The sequence below is a fragment of the Myotis davidii genome, unplaced genomic scaffold (genome assembly GCF_000327345.1).
Source record: "Myotis davidii unplaced genomic scaffold, ASM32734v1 scaffold196, whole genome shotgun sequence".
In the NCBI taxonomy this organism is placed as follows: Eukaryota; Metazoa; Chordata; class Mammalia; order Chiroptera; family Vespertilionidae; genus Myotis; species Myotis davidii.
Genome location: NW_006288258.1, coordinates 5,346,192 through 5,369,714, shown reverse-complemented (window position 1 = coordinate 5,369,714; position 23,523 = coordinate 5,346,192). Strand labels below are relative to the sequence as shown.

At 38.0% G+C, this 23,523-nt stretch overlaps 1 protein-coding gene across 1 annotated transcript in view; it reads right to left on the bottom strand.

The window, feature by feature from the left end:
- The window catches only part of CDK19 (cyclin-dependent kinase 19), a 136,599-nt gene that overhangs the window by 91,372 nt on the left and 21,704 nt on the right, over positions 1-23,523 (bottom strand). The window contains exons 3-4 of the mRNA XM_015561604.1: positions 11,360-11,408; positions 6,871-6,946 (exon numbers count right to left, since the gene is read on the bottom strand). Of these exons, the coding sequence (XP_015417090.1) occupies positions 6,871-6,946; positions 11,360-11,408 (125 nt within the window). The remainder of the gene's footprint in view (positions 1-6,870; positions 6,947-11,359; positions 11,409-23,523) is intronic.

The window sequence follows — 23,523 nt, the reverse complement described above, 5'->3', positions numbered from 1 at the left end:
CCTTTAGGGTGGGGGTCCCCACTGGAGTGCCTAGTCAACCTGGTTGAGGGGCTGTTGGCTGTTTTCAGGCTGCCCGCACCCCCTTCAGGGTGGGGGTCCCTACTGGGGTTCCTGGCCAGCCTGGATGAGGGGCTGATGGCTGTTTTCAGGCTGCCCGCACCCCCTTCAGGGTGAGGGTCCCCACTGGGGTGCCTGGCCAGCCTGGATGAGGGGCTGATAGCTGTTTTCAAGCTGCCCGCACTCCCTTTAGGGTGGGGGTCCCCACTGGAGTGCCTAGTCAACCTGGTTGAGGGGCTGTTGGCTGTTTTCAGGCTGCCCGCACCCCCTTCAGGGTGGGGGTCCCGCTGTAGTGCCTGGCCAGCCTGGGTGAGGGGCTGACGGCTCTTTTCAGGCTGCCCGCACTCCCTTTAGGGTGGGGGTCCCGCTGTAGTGCCTGGCCAGCCTGGGTGAGGGGCTGACGGCTCTTTTCAGGCTGCCCGCACTCCCTTTAGGGTGGGGGTCCCGCTGTAGTGCCTGGCCAGCCTGGGTGAGGGGCTGACGGCTCTTTTCAGGCTGCCCGCACTCCCTTTAGGGTGGGGGTCCCGACTGTAGTGCCTGGCCAGCCTGGATGAGGGGCTGACGGCTCTTTTCAGGCTGCCCGCACTCCCTTTAGGGTGGGGGTCCCGACTGGGGTGCCTGGCCAACCTGGATGAGGGGCTGAGGGCCGTTTTCAGGCAGGCCAAGCCTGCAACTGAAGCTCCCAGTCTCTCCTTTTGTTTCTTTTTCTTTTTATTCTGGGATTTATTTACCTTGTATAATTGAAACTTTGTTGCGGCTTCAGCTCCAAGGCCGACTCCTGAAAGCAGGTATCTGGGGTTTGTTTAGCTTCTATAATTGCAACATTGTTGCTTAGCATGCAGTTCAGAGCTGGGTTGTGGCAGTTGGGGAACCTTGGCTTCCTCCATCACTGGAGCAAACAAGCCTTATGTTCACTTCAGCTGCCTGGCTGCTGGCCGCCATCATGTTTGGCAGTTAATTTGCATATCACCCTGATTAGCCAACGGGAAGCGTAGCGGAGGTATGGTTAATTACCATGTTTGTCTATTATTAGATAGGATTCTGCTATAAACGTCTGTGTACAAGTTTTTGTTTGAACACGTGTTTTCAGTTCTATTGGGAAAACTCCTTAGAACTGATGGGTCATAGGGTAATTCTATGTTTAGCTTTTGGTAGAACCACCCAAATGTTTGCCATAACATCTAATCTATTTTACATTTCCATCAACAATGTATGAAGGCTCCAATTCCCACATCCTTGCCAACAACCCTTATTTTCATTTTATTATTACTAGAAGACCAGTGCGCAAAATCACACGGCCCCGCCCACCTGCGTGAGCCTCGCCACGCTCACCCACCGCCCCACTCGCCTGCTCGCCGCCAAGCACCCTGGACCTGGGCTGCTTCACTCCAGCCACCACCACCACCCATCCAGTTCCTCAAGGTTCCCCGTCCAGTCATTGGTCGTTACGGTGTTACAGCCACAGGCCTTTTATAATATAGACTAGAGGCCCGGTGCACGAAATCCATGCATGGGGGAGGGGATCTCTCAGGCCAGCCTGCACCCTTCTCCAATTCGGGACCCCTCAGGGGATGTCCGACTGCCTCTCACAATCCGGGAGCACTGAGGGCCAGTTCACAATGTCTAACGTATCTGATAGTAGCTTACTCACTAAGTGAAAAAATCATTATCTTAGTAGGTTAGGAGCATCAAAATTAACTTGATCATTTAAACTAAGCCAGCATTTTCTGAACACTCCTTTATATAAGACACTATGTGGGTTTTCTGCACTTAATTAAAAGTCCAATGACTGTTTAATGCCTTTACAATGGTTCTATCATTCATTTCATATGTTCTAATACCTTGGCAAAACTTAATTTAAATGATCACCTTGAAATGTCACGCAGTTTGCTTTTCACAGCATTTTTTTATGATGAATAACCAAAAACAATGGAACATCTTTCTTTTACAAGAATAATTTTAAAGTATTCTTGGATTGTAAATATTTTTATTTTAGCATCCTAAAATAGTTGGCGGTACTAAGTAATATTCTTCATGAACAAAGCATATTACATTTGTTAAGACAGCATATATTTTCTCTATGGAAGGAAGTGCAACAATGCTAATTATGTTTTAAATCCATGGGGATCACTAAAAGGAGTTATGTAAATAAAACTGAACTTCTCTTCTGAGCTTGGGTTAGGCAGATTATGGGGGTAAAAAGTAATTAATTTACAGATGTAAAATGTTTCCTTAATTCCACATCTAACACTTAACTTTTAAGAACTTTTAAAAATAAATGATGCTCAAGTATAAGGAAATAATATACCAACATATGTATCATTTTTATAGTATTTAACCTGACAGTATACCTTAGAATTAATAAGCACTCTCTCTGTACAAAAACAAATAAACCAAGCCATAAAACTCATATTTCTACTTGAGTTTCTACATATCCATCACTGAACCACCCATGAGTTCAAAAACTTTATCAAACTTTAATTTAAAAATCATGACAAAGAAAAGTATCTACTGAATGACATAGAAACAGTGTGCACTGTATGATCCCAGGTAATGTTGGTACTGAGGATTTAGGAACTACACTTTGAGAACCAGTACCTAAAATGATGGCAAAGAGTCTCTCTATAGAACATTAAAGTATTACATAATCTTTATAGAATAGTCAGACATTATCTGGAAATGCCTAAGAAGATCACAGGCTTTGACAGACCCAACTTAAACAAGAAACAGGAGCCCTAGCAAGTTTTGCTCACTGGCCCTCAGACCGTAGTGTCATGCATTCAATTCCAATCAAGGGCACAAACCTCAGTTGCAGGCTCCATCCCATGAGGAAGCAAAAAAACACTCAATTAGAAGAGCAAAAAGAAAAAAAGAGAAAGAAGATAGTGTAAGGAGCCTCTGGGACAACTTCAAGCATACCAATATTTGCATTATACAGTTGCCAGAAGGAAAAGAGACTGAGCAAGATATTGAAAACCTATTTGAAAAAATAATGACAGAAAACTTCCCCTACCTGGGCAAAGCTATCATTTAGAATTGAAGGTCAGATAAAGAGCTTCACAGACAAGAAAAAGCTAAAGGAGTTCACCACCACCAAACCAGTATTACATGACATGCTGAATGGTATTCTTTAAGAAGAAACACAAAAATCAAATATATGAATAAAAGGCAATAAACACATATATATCAATAATTGAATCTAAAATATCAAATAAACAAACAAGCAGAACAAAACAGAATCATAGATTCAGAGAACATTCTGATGGTTGCCAGATATTGTAGGGATGGGTGAAAAAGGTGAAGGGATCCCATGATATTTTGTAACAACCAAGTTGTTACAAAATAATCATGGGATATAAAGTACAGCATAGGGGATATAGTGAATAATATTCTAATAACTATGTATGATGTTAGATGGGTATGAGATGATCAGGATGATCACTTAGTAAGTTATATAATATCTAATCACTGGGGTGAATACCTGAAACTAATATAATAATGTATGTCAACTGTATTTGAAAAATGACAAACTAAATGTAAAAGCAAAAATTCCCACTTAAAAATAGAAGATAGCCTCTCAGGTGTGTCTCAGTGGTTGAGCATTGACCCATGAACCAGGAGTTCACAGTTCGATTCCCAGTCAGAGCACATGCCTGGGTGTGGGTTTGATCCCCAGTAAGGGGCATGCGGGAGGCAGCCAATCAATAATTCTCTCTCATCATTGATGGTTCTCTCTCTCTCTCTCTCCCTCTCCCTTCCTCTCTGAAATCAATTAAAAAACAATTTGTTTAAGTAGCAGATAGTATCTTAGGTATGTACATTTGAGGTAGTGAAAAAAGACCCCTCCACAGTGCCCAGCGCCCAGGAAGAACTTCAGTGAAAAATAGGACTAGAAAAACTCTATCCACTAGCCTGGCAAAATATAAGGAAGTTTGCTATAGATCCTGGGCCTTATATTGTGCAGCATGCAGAGCATACCACAGCAAAGAGAAAACCTTAAAATCAAACAGGGAGAACACAGACTTCCTGGAAAGCCAAGACATCACTGACATCACTGACAACAGACACCACATCATCAATAATCAAGGCCAGAAGACCATGGAGAAATCTTCAAAGTGCTGAAGAATAAACTTCAAATTGTATATCCAGCTAAACTGTATTTTAAAAGTGGGGACAAAATAGCCATTTTTGGTCAAAAACTTTTAAAAAATTGTCATTTAACAAGCCCTTGATTAAAGAAACACTAAAAATATACCTCAATAAGGAGTGTGCACAAAAAAAGAATCAAGTAGATCTAAATAAGTGCTGACTGTTAAGAAACTAAAAATATACAAAGTTGGGGACTAGGGGTAGAGGTTAAGTGAAAACAAGGTAGAACTAAAATAATAGAAATAAAAGAAAATAGCTGAATTAAAAACTTCTAAGGTCCTTGTATGGAGGAAGCTGGATAAACTTGAGAATTTAAGTCAAATAGGTATGTAAAAATGCAAGAGTAATTACTAACCTAGAAATAATATAAGTTATTTCCAAACCAGAAGTTTAGAAAAAAAGGAAATAAGGAAAACTCAATTAATACTTCAAATCAGAAAAGAAGGGGTGGAGGGGGAGAATCAAAGCATCAGACACAGATAACTTAAAAATAAGATAATAGAATTCTAAATATAGAATTCTAAATATATGAATAGACACATTAATGTAAACAGATTAAACTCTCCCAACTTAAAAAGGATGCTTAGATTAGAAAGGATATTAAATTTAAAAGGAAAAATCAATTTCACAAAAATCAACCACTATTAGAAGGGTGCTACTGTTTCTCTTGAATAAAGAGCTGGAACAGTAAGCAGAATGGTTGTGTGTTTTTACAATATGCCAGTAGCTTTAACAATCCAATAGACAAGTGTTCTGAAAACCCTGATTCACACCAAGTTATGTTGCAGAAAATAGAATTAGAATTCCCCAGTGCGTTAAGACTTATTCTTTGGAGAATCAATGAACCTCCCTGCAATATTCTACTCCCATTTCTCAATAAAACCTCTTGACAAGGTAGTGATTCAAGGGCTAAAGAGTGACTTTTAAGACGTTGAGAAGACTTCTTTCATGATCTTTGGCACAGTCTATGATGCTAATGTAAAAGCAATGATTCACAGTGACCTATAGAGCTTCCTTCATCAAAGCAACAAAACCAGATGTGTTACCAGGTACCATCAGTTTTAATGGCAAGCCACTTTTCACTGTTTTATCTCTCAACAGTCTTTCCAATTTCCAAAATGGGTTCACAAAACAAGAATCTTTTGATGGTATCAGCTCTTAAAGAACAAAAAAGAGAAACTAGCTTCATTAAGAAACATCAGAATTTCATTCAGTTACTTGCGGAAAGAAAATGGCCTAACTTCCAATTCCTTTAAAACCATGATTTGAGACTACAAGGAAAAAATGGGAATAATTCTGGAAGAATAATGTCATCTGAAAGAGATCTTCACTGCTCTGCTCCCAGTCACAAAACATCCAGATTTCAGAGAGCTTTATCTGGACCTCTCCAATCATATTGTTACTTTTACTTATAAGATTTTGTAAGATTAGGCTTTTGTGTTGGAGCAAATCCAAATCCAGCCATTTCTTCTTTCTTTTGTTGTTATTGTTAATCCTCACCCAAGGTTGTCTTTTTCCATTGATTTTTAGAGACAGGAGAGAGAGAGAGAGGGAGAGAGAGGAGAGAGAGGGAGAGAGAGGGAGAGAGAGAGGGAGAGAGAGGGAGAGAGAGAGGGAGAGAGAGGGAGAGAGAGAGGGAGAGAGAGGGAGAGAGAGAGGGAGAGAGAGGGAGAGAGAGAGGGAGAGAGAGGGAGAGAGGGAGGGAGAGGGAGGGAGAGGGAGAGAGACAGACACTGATGTAAAAGAGACACATGGATTGGTTGCCTCCTATACATGCCCCAACAGGGCAGAGATTGAACCTACAACTCAGATAAACAACCTTGACTGAAATCAAACCTGCGACCCTTCAGTGAGCAGATCAACCCTCTAACCACTGAACAACACTGGCCAGGGCAGTTCCAGCCTTTCCAAATTAAACCACCTGCTTGTCAAAACGATTCACACTGTCCAGTATGTTTTCTGGCTGGCAGACATACTAGTAGAGGCTTCTTCAGCTTTGTTGGCTTCCAGCTTCCATTAGCAAAAATATTGCCTTACAAGAAAAAGCATGATTTTGTATCCCTGTACATTTAATCTTTACAGTAAGATCAAAGGACACAGTTTTTTATCTGCTTTCATTTTCATTTTTTTATTGTATTTCAAAAATGTTTACAGTTTCTGAGCCTTTTGGCTAAGATCAACTGTAAAAATATTTTTCCATTTAAACTAAACTCTACATAAATACAGATGGCATAGTAAATTTCCCTGTACATAATCTAACTAGATATACTAATGACCCATGACACCCTATATTTGTAAAAATACCCAAACAATTTTGACTTTCAGGGGGCAAAGGGGGCATTTTTAAAAAGGAAATTTTCAAAGCAATAGAAAAATATATTTTTAAAACCTTTTTAAGTTAATTACATTAGATCACAATTTAAATTAATTAAGTCAACATTTAACTCAGTAATTCTAAAATTATAAATCCTAAATATCATTAAGACAATCGATGTTCAAACGATGGTTTTCAAGTAACCAACAAGTTTATGCAGCTTTTCTCATCTTATACATCATTAACATCTTTGAAATAACCATGTATTGTTTACATTAATGAAACTATTTTATATTAATATCAATCATCATCCAATATCAATAACAGAATAAATATTTATATCCACTTACTGCAATCTCTCTACAAGCCGACATGGATATTCCTGTGCCTTCAATTTGCTTCAATGCATATTCCTTTTCATCTTTTCTGCATATGAACACAAAAAAATTATTTTTTCTACACATTTTCAGATTTAAAATTATAATTACAAAAACAATGAAAATGCACTAGTCTCTCAGTGATATGTCAACACTCTCACATGCAGGCACTGCTTATTATTTCTGATACTTCAACTATAGAAATACAAAATACCAAAATAAATTCGTGTCACAATGAAAATACCAGACAGAGCCAAAACATAAAATTCAAAATTGAAACAGGATACCTAACAAGGCACTGGTTTCAAAAAGTAAACAAGCATCGCCCCGCTGGTATGGCTTAGTGGTTGAGTGTCAACCTATGAGTCAGGAGATCATGGTTCGATTCCCCATGAGGACACATTCTTGGGTTGGGGGTTCAATCCCCAGTAGGGTGCATGCAGGAGGCAGCCGATTAATCATTCTCTCATCACTGATGCTTCTATCTCTCTCCCCTCCCTTCCTCTCTAAAATCAACAAAAAAATATTTTTTTAAAAAAAGTAAATAAGCATAACTATCAACGTAAGTACACTGCAAGATAATTCTACTCCTATTTTAATTATCTGGTGTATGAAAGCATTGTTATAAATATTAACTACAAAAACAAATACCATATGTAAACTCCTATATTTGTTTAAAGTAATTTCATCGTATCAGAATCATTTATTAGGAGGGAGAAGCTATAGAAGAATATTGACCCGCTGAGACACCCTAGTTCTCACATAGTATAGGGAACACTGAAAAGCCCCATTAACTCAACATAAAGCCTTGGAAAGATTTGGTGAGAAACTCCAACCACCAACATCTCAAGAACTCTAGGAGAAACCCAGTAGTTACAGTGAATTTTCCAAATAATGGAGGTAGGATTAGGGATTGTGGGGAACCACAGTAGTTACCAGGATGCTTAACCAAGTGAAGACAGCAGTTCAAAAATAGTGATACAGTTCATAAAAATAGTAATAGTATATCAGATGAGTGGCTAGGACCACACAGTATCTTCAAGGTGCTGACACCAGAATCAGCCACACCAAGGCCCCAGCTGAATGTCACAAATGTGGTTCATATTGAGAGTTGTTCTGATAAGAGTATAATCCATACCCTGTAAATTTTGTCTTTTGATTATATTAGAGCCTCAGCAAGGTATCACCATGTCATGATGCTTTGTTTTGCCAAATGATAGTGGTGCCACACCCTGTCCTACTTACCTATTTCTCATTTTCCCCATTCTGCATTTATAAGCAGATAAATCAGTTTAAGAGGTTATTTATAATATGCATTTAAAACAACTTAATGCCTTTTGAAGATTTTCACAAACATCTATGTTTTGGGCAAATAATTGAGTTATGGTTACTTTCCCCCACAATCAGTGTGAAAATTATATCCATTACTCTTCCAGTATATGGCATTCAAGATAATTAAGCAGATCCAAGCAGCAGCCCTGTAGGTTGCTGGTGTAAAAAAGAAAGACAAAGATTTTTTAAAAATGAAACTCTAAAAGCTGGCCTGAAAATTATTCTGAAAGGAAATAAAGAGAGGTTTCCTTCCAACATCTAAAGAACTGTAATTAAAAGTCAATGTATTAGGCCTCATAAACTGAAATAAGTAATTTGGGTTTTTGCCTAACAAAGATTATATAAAGTTACTCAAAGACTAATTGCAGAAATTTAATTAATGTCATTTACTGTCCATAACCTAGAACAAGTAAAGTTTAAAATAAATAAATAAATAAACCTTATTTCAGATTAATTAAAAAAAAAAGATAATGAAGCAGCATTTTTTTTACTCTTATTTATTTTTGCTTTCTTTTTTTATAAACAGCATTTTGATAAAAAGAAAACACACCAGATATTTCAACAGGATGGACTGCTATCAATTAATAAAATAATAATTATGAAGGTTATTAGAAACATGAAAAATGTTTACCATTAACTACTGAGAATTACACAAATTATACCATATAAAAACATTCATATATCCAGACATATGTTGAGGTAATATAACTAATGAAAAGCAGGTGTGTTGCAAACCGGTTTGGCTCAGTAGATAGAGCATCAGCCTGCGGACTGAAGGGTCCCAGGTTCGATTCAGGTCAAGGGCATGTACCTTGGTTGCAGTCACATCCCCAGTAGAGGGTGTGCAGGAGGCAGGTGATCGATGTTTCTCTCTCATTGATGTTCCTAACTCTCTATCCCTGTCCCTTCCTCTCTGTAAAAAATCAATTAAAAATATATTTTAAAAAAAAAAGAAAGAAAAGCAGTTGTGTTAAGATGGAGAAAGTTATGCTAATTAGCTTTAGTACTAACATTACACTGCCTTTTAAGTAAGAATTGAAGGAAAAAAGAAAAGAGCCAAAATAATTTGACAGTCAGAAAATAGTCACCTACTAAAACAATCTTCAGTATTTTCAAAGTGCTATCTTAGGTATGTTTTCAAGAACAAAGTAAAAAACATGGAAAGCTTAAGTGATCATTTTTCCTTTTTCTCTGTCCTGTTTCCTCCAAACATAAAACTAGACTTTTTCAAACTACTCAGAAGCCACTAAGAAGTACAAGCAGCAGGTGACTGAATGTCATTAAAGCCAAATATCCCCCCACCCTTAATATAGGGTATCCCAAAAAATGTATACATGCACTTTGAATAATTATAAAGGCAGTGCTTATTAAAATACATTCAATTTTCAAAATTAAGCTATCAGCTGTTTAAGTGTATATACATTTTTTGGTGACACCCTATATATGTGTGGGTATGTATGTGACAGCCCTTGTGCCTGAGAACTTAACACAGTGCTTACAATGTAAAGTTCATAATTTAATAATTAAACTAACTAGTAGGCATCTATTACAGAATATTTAAGTATAATAAATTATAAAAATAAAATTATATAAGCTTTCTGACAAAATTTTAATACGAAATCATAATTTTTTAAAACAAATATTTCAATACTATTTCCCTAAATGAAGTCTTCCAGAAGCTCATGTAATTGCACAGTTTTATTTTTAATACTGTAAAGAATATTACACAATCTGGATAGGTTATCGTTGCTATGGAAACTATAAAATTTTTGCAGTGAATCAAAAAGTACAAAATTAACACATCACATTAATGGCTTTAGAATTTTACATTGATCGCTTCTCGGCCTTTTGGCTAAGATCAAGTGTAGAATTTTACATTGAGGCTGTCAAAGGCATTTGTAACCTTGAGCAGAACAGACTGAAGTATAAGCTTCTTATTCTGAATTATGTGGATAGGAACTAGTTACAAACCCAGCAATTATTTCACTTAATTAATTTAAATATAACTTCCATCTGTTAAATTAATAAAATACTCCAAGGTCTGCAAACTTAAGAATTATTTGCAACTTTCAGATTGAGAATCAGAGTACATATATCATTACCATTTCTCTTGTATGTTAACTGTCAGGTAGTAAGTGATGATATGGCCCCTCTGAAGTTTACCATATGAACAAGTGGCAGAATCCCAGGGGACATATGGGACCCACTTTCACCATGGTACTATGGCAATGCCAATCTTTGGTCACATGCCACAAGGCCCACAAATATTTCAATGATTAGCACATGGGGCAGGGAAACTTTATTGCTCTCAATCCATGTGAGTGACCCTCTCCAGGAATTCCTTCAAATGGAAGTGACAAGTCATACCCCACAGCTTATATGTCTCAGGCACATATAATATTCAATGCCGTAGGCATAATTTTTTTTAAATTTTATTGATTTTTTTACAGAGAGGAAGGGAGAGGGATAGAGAGTTAGAAACATCGATGAGAGAGAAACATCGACCAGCTGCTTCCTGCATACCCCCCACTGGGGATGTGCCTGCAACCAAGGTACATGCCCTTGACCGGAATCGAACCTGGGACCTTTCAGTCCGCAGGCCCATGCTCTATCCACTGAGCCAAACCGGTTAGGGCCGAAGGTATAATTTGTTCTTTTACATAACAAGGCTGAAAAGCAGGTGAACCTTACCTATACTGTTACGATGGTCTAGCTTTTACAGGCAGCTTAGTTCTTTCTTAAAACTACTTTATTTCTAAATAAAAGTAGTTTATTGTTTACTATAATAAAGACAGACAAAGCAATTTCAAAGCCTTCAGGTAAACTGCTTTCTAAATTTTAGGACATATTAGATACTACGCTAAGTTAGAGCGCCTACATATTGAAAATAATCAAAGGAGTTTACTAAATAAATCCAAAATTAAAAATACATAAATTTGTACTATAACCATAGATATATTTAATGTAGAAATTTTTTTAATTTAATGACATTTCTCCTGTATGTTAGTAATGTGTAGCAAAACCATGCAGGTTTCACTCTCAACAGTCACAAAGAAAGTATTATTCAACAGGAACATTATGTAACAACAAAATGAAAAAGTAAATCTGGCAGACACTGTGACCCGATTACCTTTCCATCTGAGACACTGTGTTCTGAAAAACGCTTGATGCAAGCAATTCTATAGACAGAAGAAAAAATAAAAAGCACACAGTTGTGCAAATTATAGAAATCATCGCCTTAAAATTTCTACCAGACTCAGTGGTACTATTTAAATGTAATTCAGGGAAGAATTGCTCAAGCTAAAGAAACAAGTTCAGTAGGAACATGTCTTAAATGAAATCCTAGGAACTGGTTTAATGAAAAAAATAGTCTTATACCTTTCAATAACGTACAAACTTGGTGACCAGTCCCCAGTCACTTTTAGCAAGGTGAAGCACCATGCAGCAGCCTGTATGCACAGTATGGTTAAGGTCTGCCCAAAACTCCATTTGTTATCATCATAACTAAACAGATGCAGGGCTTTTTTTGGCTCTTATCAATTACACCATAAGGTATTCAGATCAGCTCTGGGCCATCTTTGGTCCCAAGAACCTTTGACAGACAAAAATCTAGAAGTATCTTTTTTAAAAAGATGAGGGAATTCAAGCTCAACCAAGGCTGAGAGAAAATTTTTAGTCTTCAAACTAATAGTGTTAAAATCCATTTTTGTTTCTAACAAAAACAGAAGTACCTTACTAATCTATTTTACATCAACCAACAAACAAATACTGAGTCAATAGTGCATGCCCCAACACTATGCCAAGCTCTGAGGATGAACAAAATTAGACTACCCTAGATATCAAAGTTCAAAATCCCGCTGAAAGAGATTCTGGGTGAGTGGAAAATATAGACAAATAACTGATATGACTCCCTCTGCACTCAAGAGGTATGCATAACAAGAACAGAAAGAATGAAACTAATATTTCTTCCAGAGTTTTAAGAAAGGAAATTAACGACATGAGTAATGCCTTTAAGAGAACAGTTTCCAGAAAGAAGGGATGAGGAGATACAGATTTCCAGGCTGAAGTGTAGCATGAGAAAAATAAAAGGCATCTTCAGAAAACCACTGGTATTTAGATGGCTGGCAGCTGGAGGCATGATGACAAGGGGCAAGAGATGAGATTAGAAAAGTAAAGGGAATGGACCGTGTGAGCTGTCAAAGAAGCTTATGCGTCATATGTAAACAATGTGGAGCCAGAGGTTTTTAGAACAGAGAAGGCACATTAACAGATATTTGCTCAGAAGGATAACTGTGATGGTAGACAAAATATTTGGTAGATTGCATCAAATGTCCAGATTAGAAAAGATGGAGATTAGAAGAGTGACAGAGGAGAACAAATATGGATTTCAAAAGGCATTTCTGAGTCAGAACCGACAGATTTGATAACCAATTTGATTTTGTAGATCAAAGAAAGATTCCGAAGACAGATGAAGTTTCCACTTTGTCTAATTGTGCAAATGATAACACTACTAACCAAAGAAATGATGATGTGAGAAAAAAAATGGAGACCAGATATTATAAGAGTCTATTCCAAAGGCAATGAAAGTTACATATGAAGATTAATCTATGTAGGAAGAACTGAAATTACAAGTGTGAAAAACAATTAGGAGATTACTGTAAATGTAAGAAGGTGAGAACCTGGGTTAGTGTAATAGAAAGTTAGCTCCAAAAGGGGCTTAAGACAACCTCCTCATTTTAAAGATGAAGAAGCTAGGCCAGCAGCTAGAAGCAGAGTGAGACAAAATCTCCTAATTCCAAGTTCAACATTCTCCATAACATAGTGGTTAACAGTAAGATTAGAGAAAAGAAGGAACACTTGTGACAGTAATTTTTAAGAAGGAATTGGCAGAACCAAATGAATAAATAATGATTAAGAAGACTGAATCAGGTTAAGTCTGAGGTTCTGAGCTTGGCTGATGGGGAGGATGATATCATTGAGAACAAGAGTTGGGTCAGACCTCAGAATATTCTTATGATTCTTTTACATAGAAAAAATGTTTAACCCAAAATGAAAATATCTGAAGTTCCAAGAGGAGGTATCCTAAAGATGTTTCTTGAGGGCCTATCATAGTAGTTTCAGAATGAAAGGCCTTGAGCCTTCATGAGCTATTGGGTTAGAGCAACGGTTCTCAACTTGTGGGTCTCGACCCCTTTGGCTGTAGAATGACCCTTTCACAGGGGTCGCCTAAGACCATCCTGCATATCAGATATTTACATTATGATTCATAACAGTAGCAACATTACAGTTACGAGGTAGCAACAAAAATAATTTTATGGTTGGGTCACAACATGAGGAACTGTATTTAAAGGGCCAGAAGGTTGAGAACCACTGGATTAGAGGAAGCAGCACATAGATGACTTTTTTGGTGCCCAGGAAAAAACTTGAGACAAGGAGGAAAGGAGACAGAGAGAGGAAAGAAGAGATTAAAGAACAATTTCTGAGCACTTCTCTCTCACAAACAATTCTATGAATTCATCCTTCAGGTTTTCTTTTCAAAACTGTAAGAGTAAAATTCAAATAATTAAATCATCAGAATAACAGTATCCAAGATGGTACAGTATGACCAGTTTTTACAACCATGTGTTACCATGTGACACCTGAGTCTTGCCAACAATTTTTTTCTTCAAGAAGAATGTTGGCATAAATCAATGTTATATCTCTTTTCTTTAATATGTGATGATCTGGCTTAGCTGATTAAGAGACTTCCACATCACACACACACAAAATAAGGAATAAAAATCTGGAAAAACGAAACTCAAAAAAGATTAGTTTTACATTGGTGTCATTATTCAGTATTATAAACTCAATATTCACACAGCCTGGTAGTAATGATTCCTTACTTGGGAACTCTTTCCTTTTTATGTAATACCCTAATATTTTAAAAATTTTTATCATGAAATTTTCCAAAAATGAACAAACAAATGACAGCCTCGCCGGTGTTGCTCGATGGTTGGCACATTGGCCCGTGGACTGAAAGGTTCCGCGGATTGAAGGGTCCCACGTTCAATTCCGGTCAAGGGCACATACCTCGGTTGCAAGTTCCCTGACCCTAGTAGGGGTGTGTGCAGGAGGCAACCAATCGATGTCTCTCTCTCACATGGATCTTTCTCTCTGTCTCTCTTTCTCCCTTCCACTCTCTCTAAAAATCAATGGAAAAATATCCTCGAATGAGGATTAACCAAAAAATAAAAACAGTTATAAAAGTTCCCGTATATTATTCAGGAGCTAACAAAGTGCCTTGCAAATAGTAGAAACTCAACTATTGTTGCATTGAAATAAACTTATTAGTCTTTTTCAATGATTTTAGAAAGAGAGAAAGGGAGAGAGAAACACTGATTTGTTGTTCCACTTATTTATGCATTCACTGGTTGATTCTTGTACATGCCCTGCAGGGAGCAAACCCAAAACCTTGCGTATCAAAAAAGAAATTAATAGTCAAGATGTCAACAGCAACACTTAAAATTTAAATGTATAGTTTTTCACCATACTATTGAAGGTTCTACCAAACCTAGACCACTGAGGAATCTTCTTTTGATAAAATTTAGGTTTTGCATGTTTTTCATAGCTGATCTTAACTACTGTGACAACACAGAATGTGACACTGTGATATTATAAGAAATATATATTTCAATCTTTCTCCACGGTTCCTGGCTCACAGCTCCTAAAAACCCTGTAATTTCCTAAGTGATTAGGGCATAGGAGTATCTTTTACCATAATATTTCATTTTTGTTCCTGGACTAGCTCCAGAAGGATAAATGAAAAAAATTATTTTATTCATAACAAGCCCCTTTCAACCACACCTGAGTTTTGGAAAGTCCCTAGATAACCAGTGGATGGTTGGATGGTTGTTGGGGAAACATTATCAGGTGATTACAACTTTCAGCCCCTCTCACCCCCAAGAGGGGTAACTAGAGGTTGAATTAATTACCAATGGTCACAATTTAACTGAGTTCTGTGAAACATTCTAATAAATGACTGAATCTGAGGAGAGAGTCATGGGAACTTCTGATTTGAAGCCAAGTCGGACAGAAGATGGGGACAACTAACTTGGGGACCCAATACTTGTGCCTGGCATCTGAAGTGGGGTTAGGGAACAATCGTGTGGGACTGAGCTCTTAACCTGTGGAATCTGTACCAACTCCAAGTAATTAGTGTCAAAACTGAGTAAAACTGTAGGATACCCCAGCTGGTGTCAGAGAATTGGTCAGTATGGGAGGAAAAAAACACATTATCTGGTATCAGAAGTATTCTGGGGAATGTTGAATGTAAGTGGAGTTGTGAATAGAGAAGCAGAATTTTCTCTTTCAGGAAATCTAGTTCTTAATACTATATAGCAAGTATCCTTACCAGAACCCAAACCATTTGAACCATTATAATCCACAATTTCGGAAATAAACTTGAAAGGAAAAAAGTCAATTCCTTCAAAGAACTTTACTTGAAACTTTAATCAATATAGCACATAAATCATAAAGTGAAAAGTCAGCTATTAGCTATTAAGAAATAATTTTCTTCTAAAAGTTTCCATATAGGTTGACCTGAATTAGTCTGTATAAAAATTCAGGTAAACCTAATGTTGTCAAGTGATCCATTTCATAGGAACGTCAACCTAAGATCAAATTCTAATCACTAGAAAGCTAAAAAAAAAAAAGAATTTAGAAAAATAAAGCTACTGCCCATTCAAGAACAGAATTACCAATAATAATGAGCCAATCAATTCATAATTTATGAGGAAAAATAGTATTTTTTTCTTTTAATATTAAATCAACTTTAAAACAAAAATACTATCCAGTATTACAACACATTTATAAGAGTTATTAATAAGTTACATTTATATATTACTTAGTACAAAGCAGGCATCATTCTAAGAGCCTCAATTACATTAACTCTTAATTCTCATAACACACTGTGAAGCACGTACTTTTACTATCCTCACTGTACAGATGAGGCCACTGAAAGCACAGAGGTTAAGAAACTCACTATAGCCCTAGCCGGTCTGGCTCGGCGGATAGAGCGTCGGCCTGCGGACTGAAAGGTCCCAGGTTCGATTCCGGTCAAGGGCATGTACCTGGGTTGCGGGCACATACCCAGTAGGAGGTGTGCAGGAGGCAGCTGATCGATGTTTCTCTCTCATCGATGTTTCTAACTCTCTATCTCTCTCTTCTTCTCTGTAAAAAATCAATAAAAATATATTTTTAAAGAAAAAAAAACTCACTATAGATCACCCAGTTAGTTAAGTGGATGATCCAAGATTCGCCTGGATCTAGAAGTCTGGCTCCTGAGTTTGTGTGCTTTTAATCGCCACTGTTTCATTTCTTTATATTCCTCTTCTGGAAAAAGGGAGTAGCATGTGTCAAGGCTCAGAGACAAAAGAACACAATGTATGTGAAGTTCAGTTTAGAACAGAGGAAAGTAAGTTAAAGCTGAAGAAGGAGGCAGGACCAAATCAAGCAGAACAGGTAAGAAAAAAAAAAAAAAAACACAAAAAAAAACTGGACTTCATCTCAAGGAAAAAAGGATTTTAAACACTGTGAGTTTGTGAATAGTTTGGAGGTGAAGAGGACACAGGGAGACTAAGAGGCCTTTTCAGTAATTTAAGAGATGACTACAGTCTAGGATGGTGGCAGAGCAAATAAAAAGAAGCGGATGGTTCTGAAATATCATTAGGAAACAGTATCAACTGATCATGCTGTTAAGAAACAGGAGAAAGAAAAGCAAGAATGATTCTGTTTCTGGCTTGGATAACGGGGTGACTGTGATGCCATCCACTCAGTTAAGAAAGAAAAAAGACTACAGTCGTTTTAGAAAAATTGAAGCTGAGAGTACTGTGGTGTCTAAATGAAGATGTCCGAAAGGCATTTTGATGAGATATGAACTGGAGATAGAGATGTGAAAGTATTCAGAAATTGAAATTGTAAGAATAGAGGAGAACAGAACTCAAGGACATCATTTAAGAAAAAGGATATCACAGTATTAATAATGTATACTACATTATCTCATGCTTAACATTTGCTAAGTGGCTTCCAATTATTTCACTCTGGTCTCCCCACTAAGTTCACTGAAAGCTGTTATACCTCCTATAGACTTTTGCAATTCCACATCTTTTACAATATTAATGGCTGTTTGAGGTACTTAACCAACTGCGATATGGAAAAGAGATAAATATAATATTCTTGATTTTAGGAAACTTCTTTTATTAAGATACTTTGATCTCCTATTTTCTTCTCTGGGCTTTCGCTACCTCTGTACTTGTTGCACTAATTGCTCTAACCCAGCAGACAACTGATAATATAGGAGTTACGTAATGGTTCAGTGATCTACTCTCTCATACTCAACACCTAATAGCAAATTATTTTAAGGGGAAAACAGAGGAGGGGGAACTCATTTAAAATAAAAAACGAACTTTGTTCTATAGCATTTTATTACTATGGTATAAATTTTATTATAGTTTTATATTATACTGTCAAATCACAAAATACTTGCTGTTTTGGCTCTCAGTCTTTTCCACACTTGAATGATGTCCCTGATCTCTCAAATTGTACCCTTTTTCTCCTCTCTCCTTCCCCCCCTCCCTTCCTTCCTATCCATCAGACAATGTCAAGCTTCCAAAAATTTATGAACACTCTAGCCTAAGGCCAAACCTCTCTTCTCATTCTCCAAGCACATCTCTATACTATATACATGACATTCATCCTATACCACTTTGTATGGTAACTTCTGTAGTGTGTGATTTAAAGAGCCTGGGGCATAGAATCATACACCTATTATACTAAGTCACAGAGCTAATAAGTTACTTATACCCACGTTACCAGTTTCTGCATCTGCAAATTGGAAATAATAATACTAACACAGTACAATCGTTTTAATGATAAATGAGATCACATAACTAAGTTACCTAGCACAGTGTCAGCATCCACTTCATGCTCAATGTCAGTTCCTACATCAAAACTATAAACTTTTCTTAAAGGAGTACAAAAGAAATCTGTGACTAGATACTTCAATTAGAACATTCATGAAGGGACACAAGAAAATGACTTTTTAACAAACAGATAATCAGCAAAAAATTTGAACATGAAATTTGAAACTCACATTTCCTATCTGTACTAAAAAAAGGGGTAATATGCTAATTAGACTGGACATCATTCCGGACAAAGCCACAGTGGCAGGGGCCAAGGCAGACGCAGTAAGGGGCAATCAGGCCGGGCAGTCGGACAGCCCCCAAGGGGTCCCGGATTGGAGAGGGTGCAGGCCAGGCTGAGGGGGCCTACTCCTCATGCACAAATTTCATGCACCAGGCCTCTAATATGGATAAAAAGTTTATATCATTATCATGTATGTCTTTATAGACATCACAACTAATAATCAAATATTTGGTCAATTCATTAATTAGAGGGCTGATATTATTGGTTACCTACCTTTTCTAATAAAATAGAGGTTAACAGTATGAGTCTAGAATTAGTTTTTCAATATATACTTATGCCTATTTCATCCTGAACACTACGAGGGTTGCAATAAGATACTGAGGTGTATATAGTGTTTGCCCTACTGGAGTTCACAAGAGTATAGAGGAACTTAGTCATGTGCATGGTAACTAAATATAAGGCTTTATATGAAAACTGCCTGAATCCCATAATTTAAAATATTTTTATCACCATCAATTTAATCCTACCTGTCTCACAGAAGTTTAGGTGAGGGGAAGGGACTGGGAAGAGAGGAGTCCTCCTGTGACATGATATGAGTACTACTTTACATCTTTTATACTACTGATTAGAATAATCTATCAAGATTATCATACTTCATAAAGAGAAACTAGATGGTTTCTCCACTCAGATCAGGCAAATGTCTGTTGTCACCACTCCTATTCAATCTCATACCGGAAGTCCTAGCTAATACAATAAAATAAGAAAAGGAAATAAGTATGCCAATTGAGAAGGGGGGGGGAACTTTTTGTTCACAAATGCTGTGACTGTCTTTGGAGAAAATCACAACTAATCAACAAGAAACTCCTAGAACAAGAAAACGATTATAGTAAGGTTGTAGAATACAACTTTAATATAAAAAAGTCAATCTTGCCAAAACCGGTTTGGCTCAGTGGATAGAGCGTCGGCCTGCGGACTGAAAGGTCCCAGGTTCGATTCCGGTCAAGGGCATGTAACTGGGTTGCGGGCACATCCCCAGTAGGAGATGTGCAGGAGGCAGCTAATCGATGTTTCTCTCTCATCGATGTTTCTGTCTCTCTCTCTCTCTCTCTCTCTCTCTCTCCCTCCCTCCCTCCCTCTCTGTAAAAAATCAATAAAATATATTTAAAAAAAATAGTCAATCTTGATCTGTGTTAAACTAAGTCGGCTGGCCTCACCCTGCCAACTCCTTAAGACCCCACTCCATCACAAAGGTTGGTCCACAGACCCCAGGCGGGTACTGGATGGCCTTGGTGTACAATGAAACTTTTGCAGAGTGGCCTAGACACATCATTGACATACAGTTTAAATCTGTATCAAACTGGTGAACACCACTGGCCCCTACCTGGTGACTCACTGAAAACCTACCTTATGCAATTTCTATATTTACTGCCGGAGTCTATTCTAGTGACTAAGCCTAACAGGCAACCAACAGACGGTGGCAGATCTCGAGGTGCCTTGGGCCTTTTGCTGACCTGTCCCTGGACTCAGTGTGGTGCAAGCCAGGCTTGGTATGCAGCTTGGCCCCCTCAGGTGCACCCAGGACCAGCAGAGGCAACCACTAACTGTGGGTGACTTTGTAGCTCCAAACATGTAGCCAGAGCTAGTCACAGGCAGCATCTGACAATAATCTGCACCAAAGTCCCTCCCAAGAGGCCCCAGAACCAAAACACCACAGGGCAAACTTCAGACCACATCAGAACATGACTTAATTGGCACCACAAATGGCACGCCCAAAGGGAGATCTCAGCAGGCACCAGACACTGCTGGGGCAAATTCCACTATTTCGGGTCAACCCCCCGCACAGCAGCTCATACACTGTTATAGGGTCCATCCTCATAGTCAGCCAGCCTGAAGGTCAACATCACCCACAGATGGGCCAAGAGTAATCAAGGCTCAACTACAACAGGAGAGCTCCCATACCCACACGGGAAGATTCCTGGAGCACCTACATCAAGTGATCAGGGAGATTGCACCACTGACCCTGTAAGACATCCACTACAAAAGACCATCCTACCAAGACTGGGAGACATGGCAGATCTACCTAACACACAGAAACAAATATGGAGAGGCGGTCAAAATGGTGAGACAAAGAAAGATGCCCCAAATGAAAGATTAGGAAAAAATCTCCAGAAAAAGAACTAAATGAAATGGAGGTAAGCAATCTAAGGTTATAAGGATGCTCAAGGAACTTAGGGGAAGAATAGATGAACTCAGTGAGAACCTCCACAAAGAGATTGTAAGCAAAAAAGAGGACACAGAAACCATAAAAAAGAACTAGTCAGAAATGAAGAACCCAGGATCTATAAAGAACACATTAGAATGAATCAACAGCAGGTTAGATGAAGCAGAGGATCAAATCAGCAATTTGGAAGACAGAGGAAAAGAAAATGCTATCAGAGCAGAAAAAAGAAAAAATGTTTAAAAAATAGAAATAGTTTCAAGGACCGAGACAAAGAGAATCTTAAAAGTAGCAAGAGAAAAACAGTTAGTTACCTACAAGGGAGCTCCCATAAGACTGCCAGCTGATTTCTCAACAGAAACATTTCAGGTCAGAAGGGATTGGCATAAAATATTTAAAGGGATAAAAAGCAAGGTGCTACAACTAAGACGAGACCCAGAAAGGCTATAATTTAAAACTGAAGGAGGAAAAACAAAAACTGAAGGAGAAGCATACAACTTCCCAGGCAATAATACCACCAAACCAGTATTACAAGAAATGTTAAAAGGGACTTCTTTAAGAAGAAAAGTAAAAAGAAAACAATTATAAGGAATATGATAACAGTATATAATATATACCTATCAATAATCACTTTAAAGGTAAATGAATTAGCTTGGCCGGTGTAGCTCAGTGGTTGAGCAGTGATATATGAAGCAGGAGGTTATGGTTTGATTCCTGGTCAGGGCACATGCTCGATCCCCCGTGGTGGGAGGCTTGTGGAAGGCGGCCAATCGATGATTCTCTCTCATCATTGATGTTCCTGTCTCTCCCTCCCTCTTCCTCTCTGAAATCAATAAAGATATATATATATATTTTTTTTTAATTCCATTGTGTAAATGTACCACAGCTTTTTATTCATCTACTTATGGACACCTGAGCTGCTTCCAAATCTTAGCTATTATAAGTGATGCTGCAATGAACAGAGGGGTTTAAATTGGGGCAAAGACTAACCTGTAAAGTGCTTTGCACTGGAGTTTTAGCTACAAGGTCAACGGACCCAAAAGGTTACAGGTTCAATTCCTGGTCAGGGCACATCCTGGGTTGTGGGTTCGATTCCTGGTCAGGGCACGTGCTAGAGGTAACCAACCAATGTTTCTCTCCCCCACCCCCTCACTTCCTCTCTCTCTAAAACATCAGTAGAAACATATCCTTGGATGCGGATTACGAAAAAAAAGGGCAAAGGGTTGCTACTAGTAAATGGAAAAGAAAACAACACCCACATATATGCTGTCTACAAGAGACCCACTTAAGAATGAAAGACACACACAAACTGAAAGTAATGGTATAGACAGACAAAATACAACAAAGGATATAATAGACAAAGAAAAACATTACATAATGATAAAGGGATCAATCCAACAAGGGGATCTAACTTTTATAAATATTTATGCACCCAACACAGGAGCACCTAAATATATAAAGCAATCTTGATGGACACAAAGGAAGAGAGAGACAGTAATACCATCATAGTAGAGGATTTTAACACTCCATTGACATCAATGGATAGATCTTCCAGACAGATCAAAAAGGAAATAGCAGTCTTAAGTGACACACTGGACCGGATGGATTTAATTGAAATTTTCAGAGCAATTCACCCCAAACAAAACTGAAACAGACTCATAGACACAGAGAACAGACTGATGGTTGCTAGAGGGGAGAGGGGTTGAGGAGCTGGATGAAAAAAGTGAAAGGATTAAGAAATACAAATTGGTAGTTACAAACAGTCACAGGGATGTAAGGTACAACATAGGGAATATAGTCAATGGTACTGAAGTGACTATGTGTGGTGCCAGGTGGGTGCTGGAAGTGTTGGGGGAACACTTTGTGGAGTGTATGATTGTCTAGCCACTGTGCTGTGTGCCTGAAAGTAATGCAAAATAATACTGAATGTAAACTGTAATTGAAAAATAAAATTTATAAAAGAATCTCTGCAAAAAGAAACTTTTAAGAGACTAAAAAGATAAGCCACAAATTGGGAGAAAATATTTGCAAAACATATATATGTTAAAGGACCTGCATCTAAAATACTTGATTTAATATTGTTAAAACTCAACAATAAGACAAAAGACCCAATTTAAAAATGGACAATATGGGGGGGAGAAATGGTGATGGAAAAAATAAAACAAAATAAGTGGGCAAAAGATCTGAAGAGATATCTCACTAAAGATATGCAGATGACATGCATAGGAAAAGATATTCAACATCATGTCATTAGAGGGTTACAAATTAAACAACGAGACACCATACACATCTACTTGAACGGCCACAATCCAGGACACTGGCAACATCAAATACTGAGAAGGATATGGAGCAATAAGAAAACTCATTCATTGCTGGTGGGAATGCAAAAAGGTAAGTCACTTTGGAAGAAAGTTTGGCAGTTTCTTATAAAACTAAACATACTCTTACCATACAATCCAGCAATTACACTCCTTGGTATTTACTCAAATGAATTGAAAACTTATATCCACACAAAATCTGCACACAAATATTTATAGCAGCTTTATTCATAATTGCCAAAACTTGGAACAAACAAGATATCCTTGAGTAGGTGAATAGATAATAACCATGGAATGTTATTCAGTGCTAAAAAGAAATGAGCTATCAAGCCATGAAAAGGCATGGAGGAACCTTAAATGCTCATTACAAAACTAGACGCCCAGTGCACAAAAATCTGTGCACTCGGGAGGGTCCCTCCGCCCGGTCTGTGCCCTCTCACAGTCTGGGACCCCTCGGGGAATGACCACCTGCTGCCTTAGGCCCGCTCCCTGGGGGGATTGGGCCTAAGCTGACAGTCAGAAATCCCTCTGGCAGCCCGGGAACCCTCGGGGGATGTCCACTTGCCAGCTGGGAAC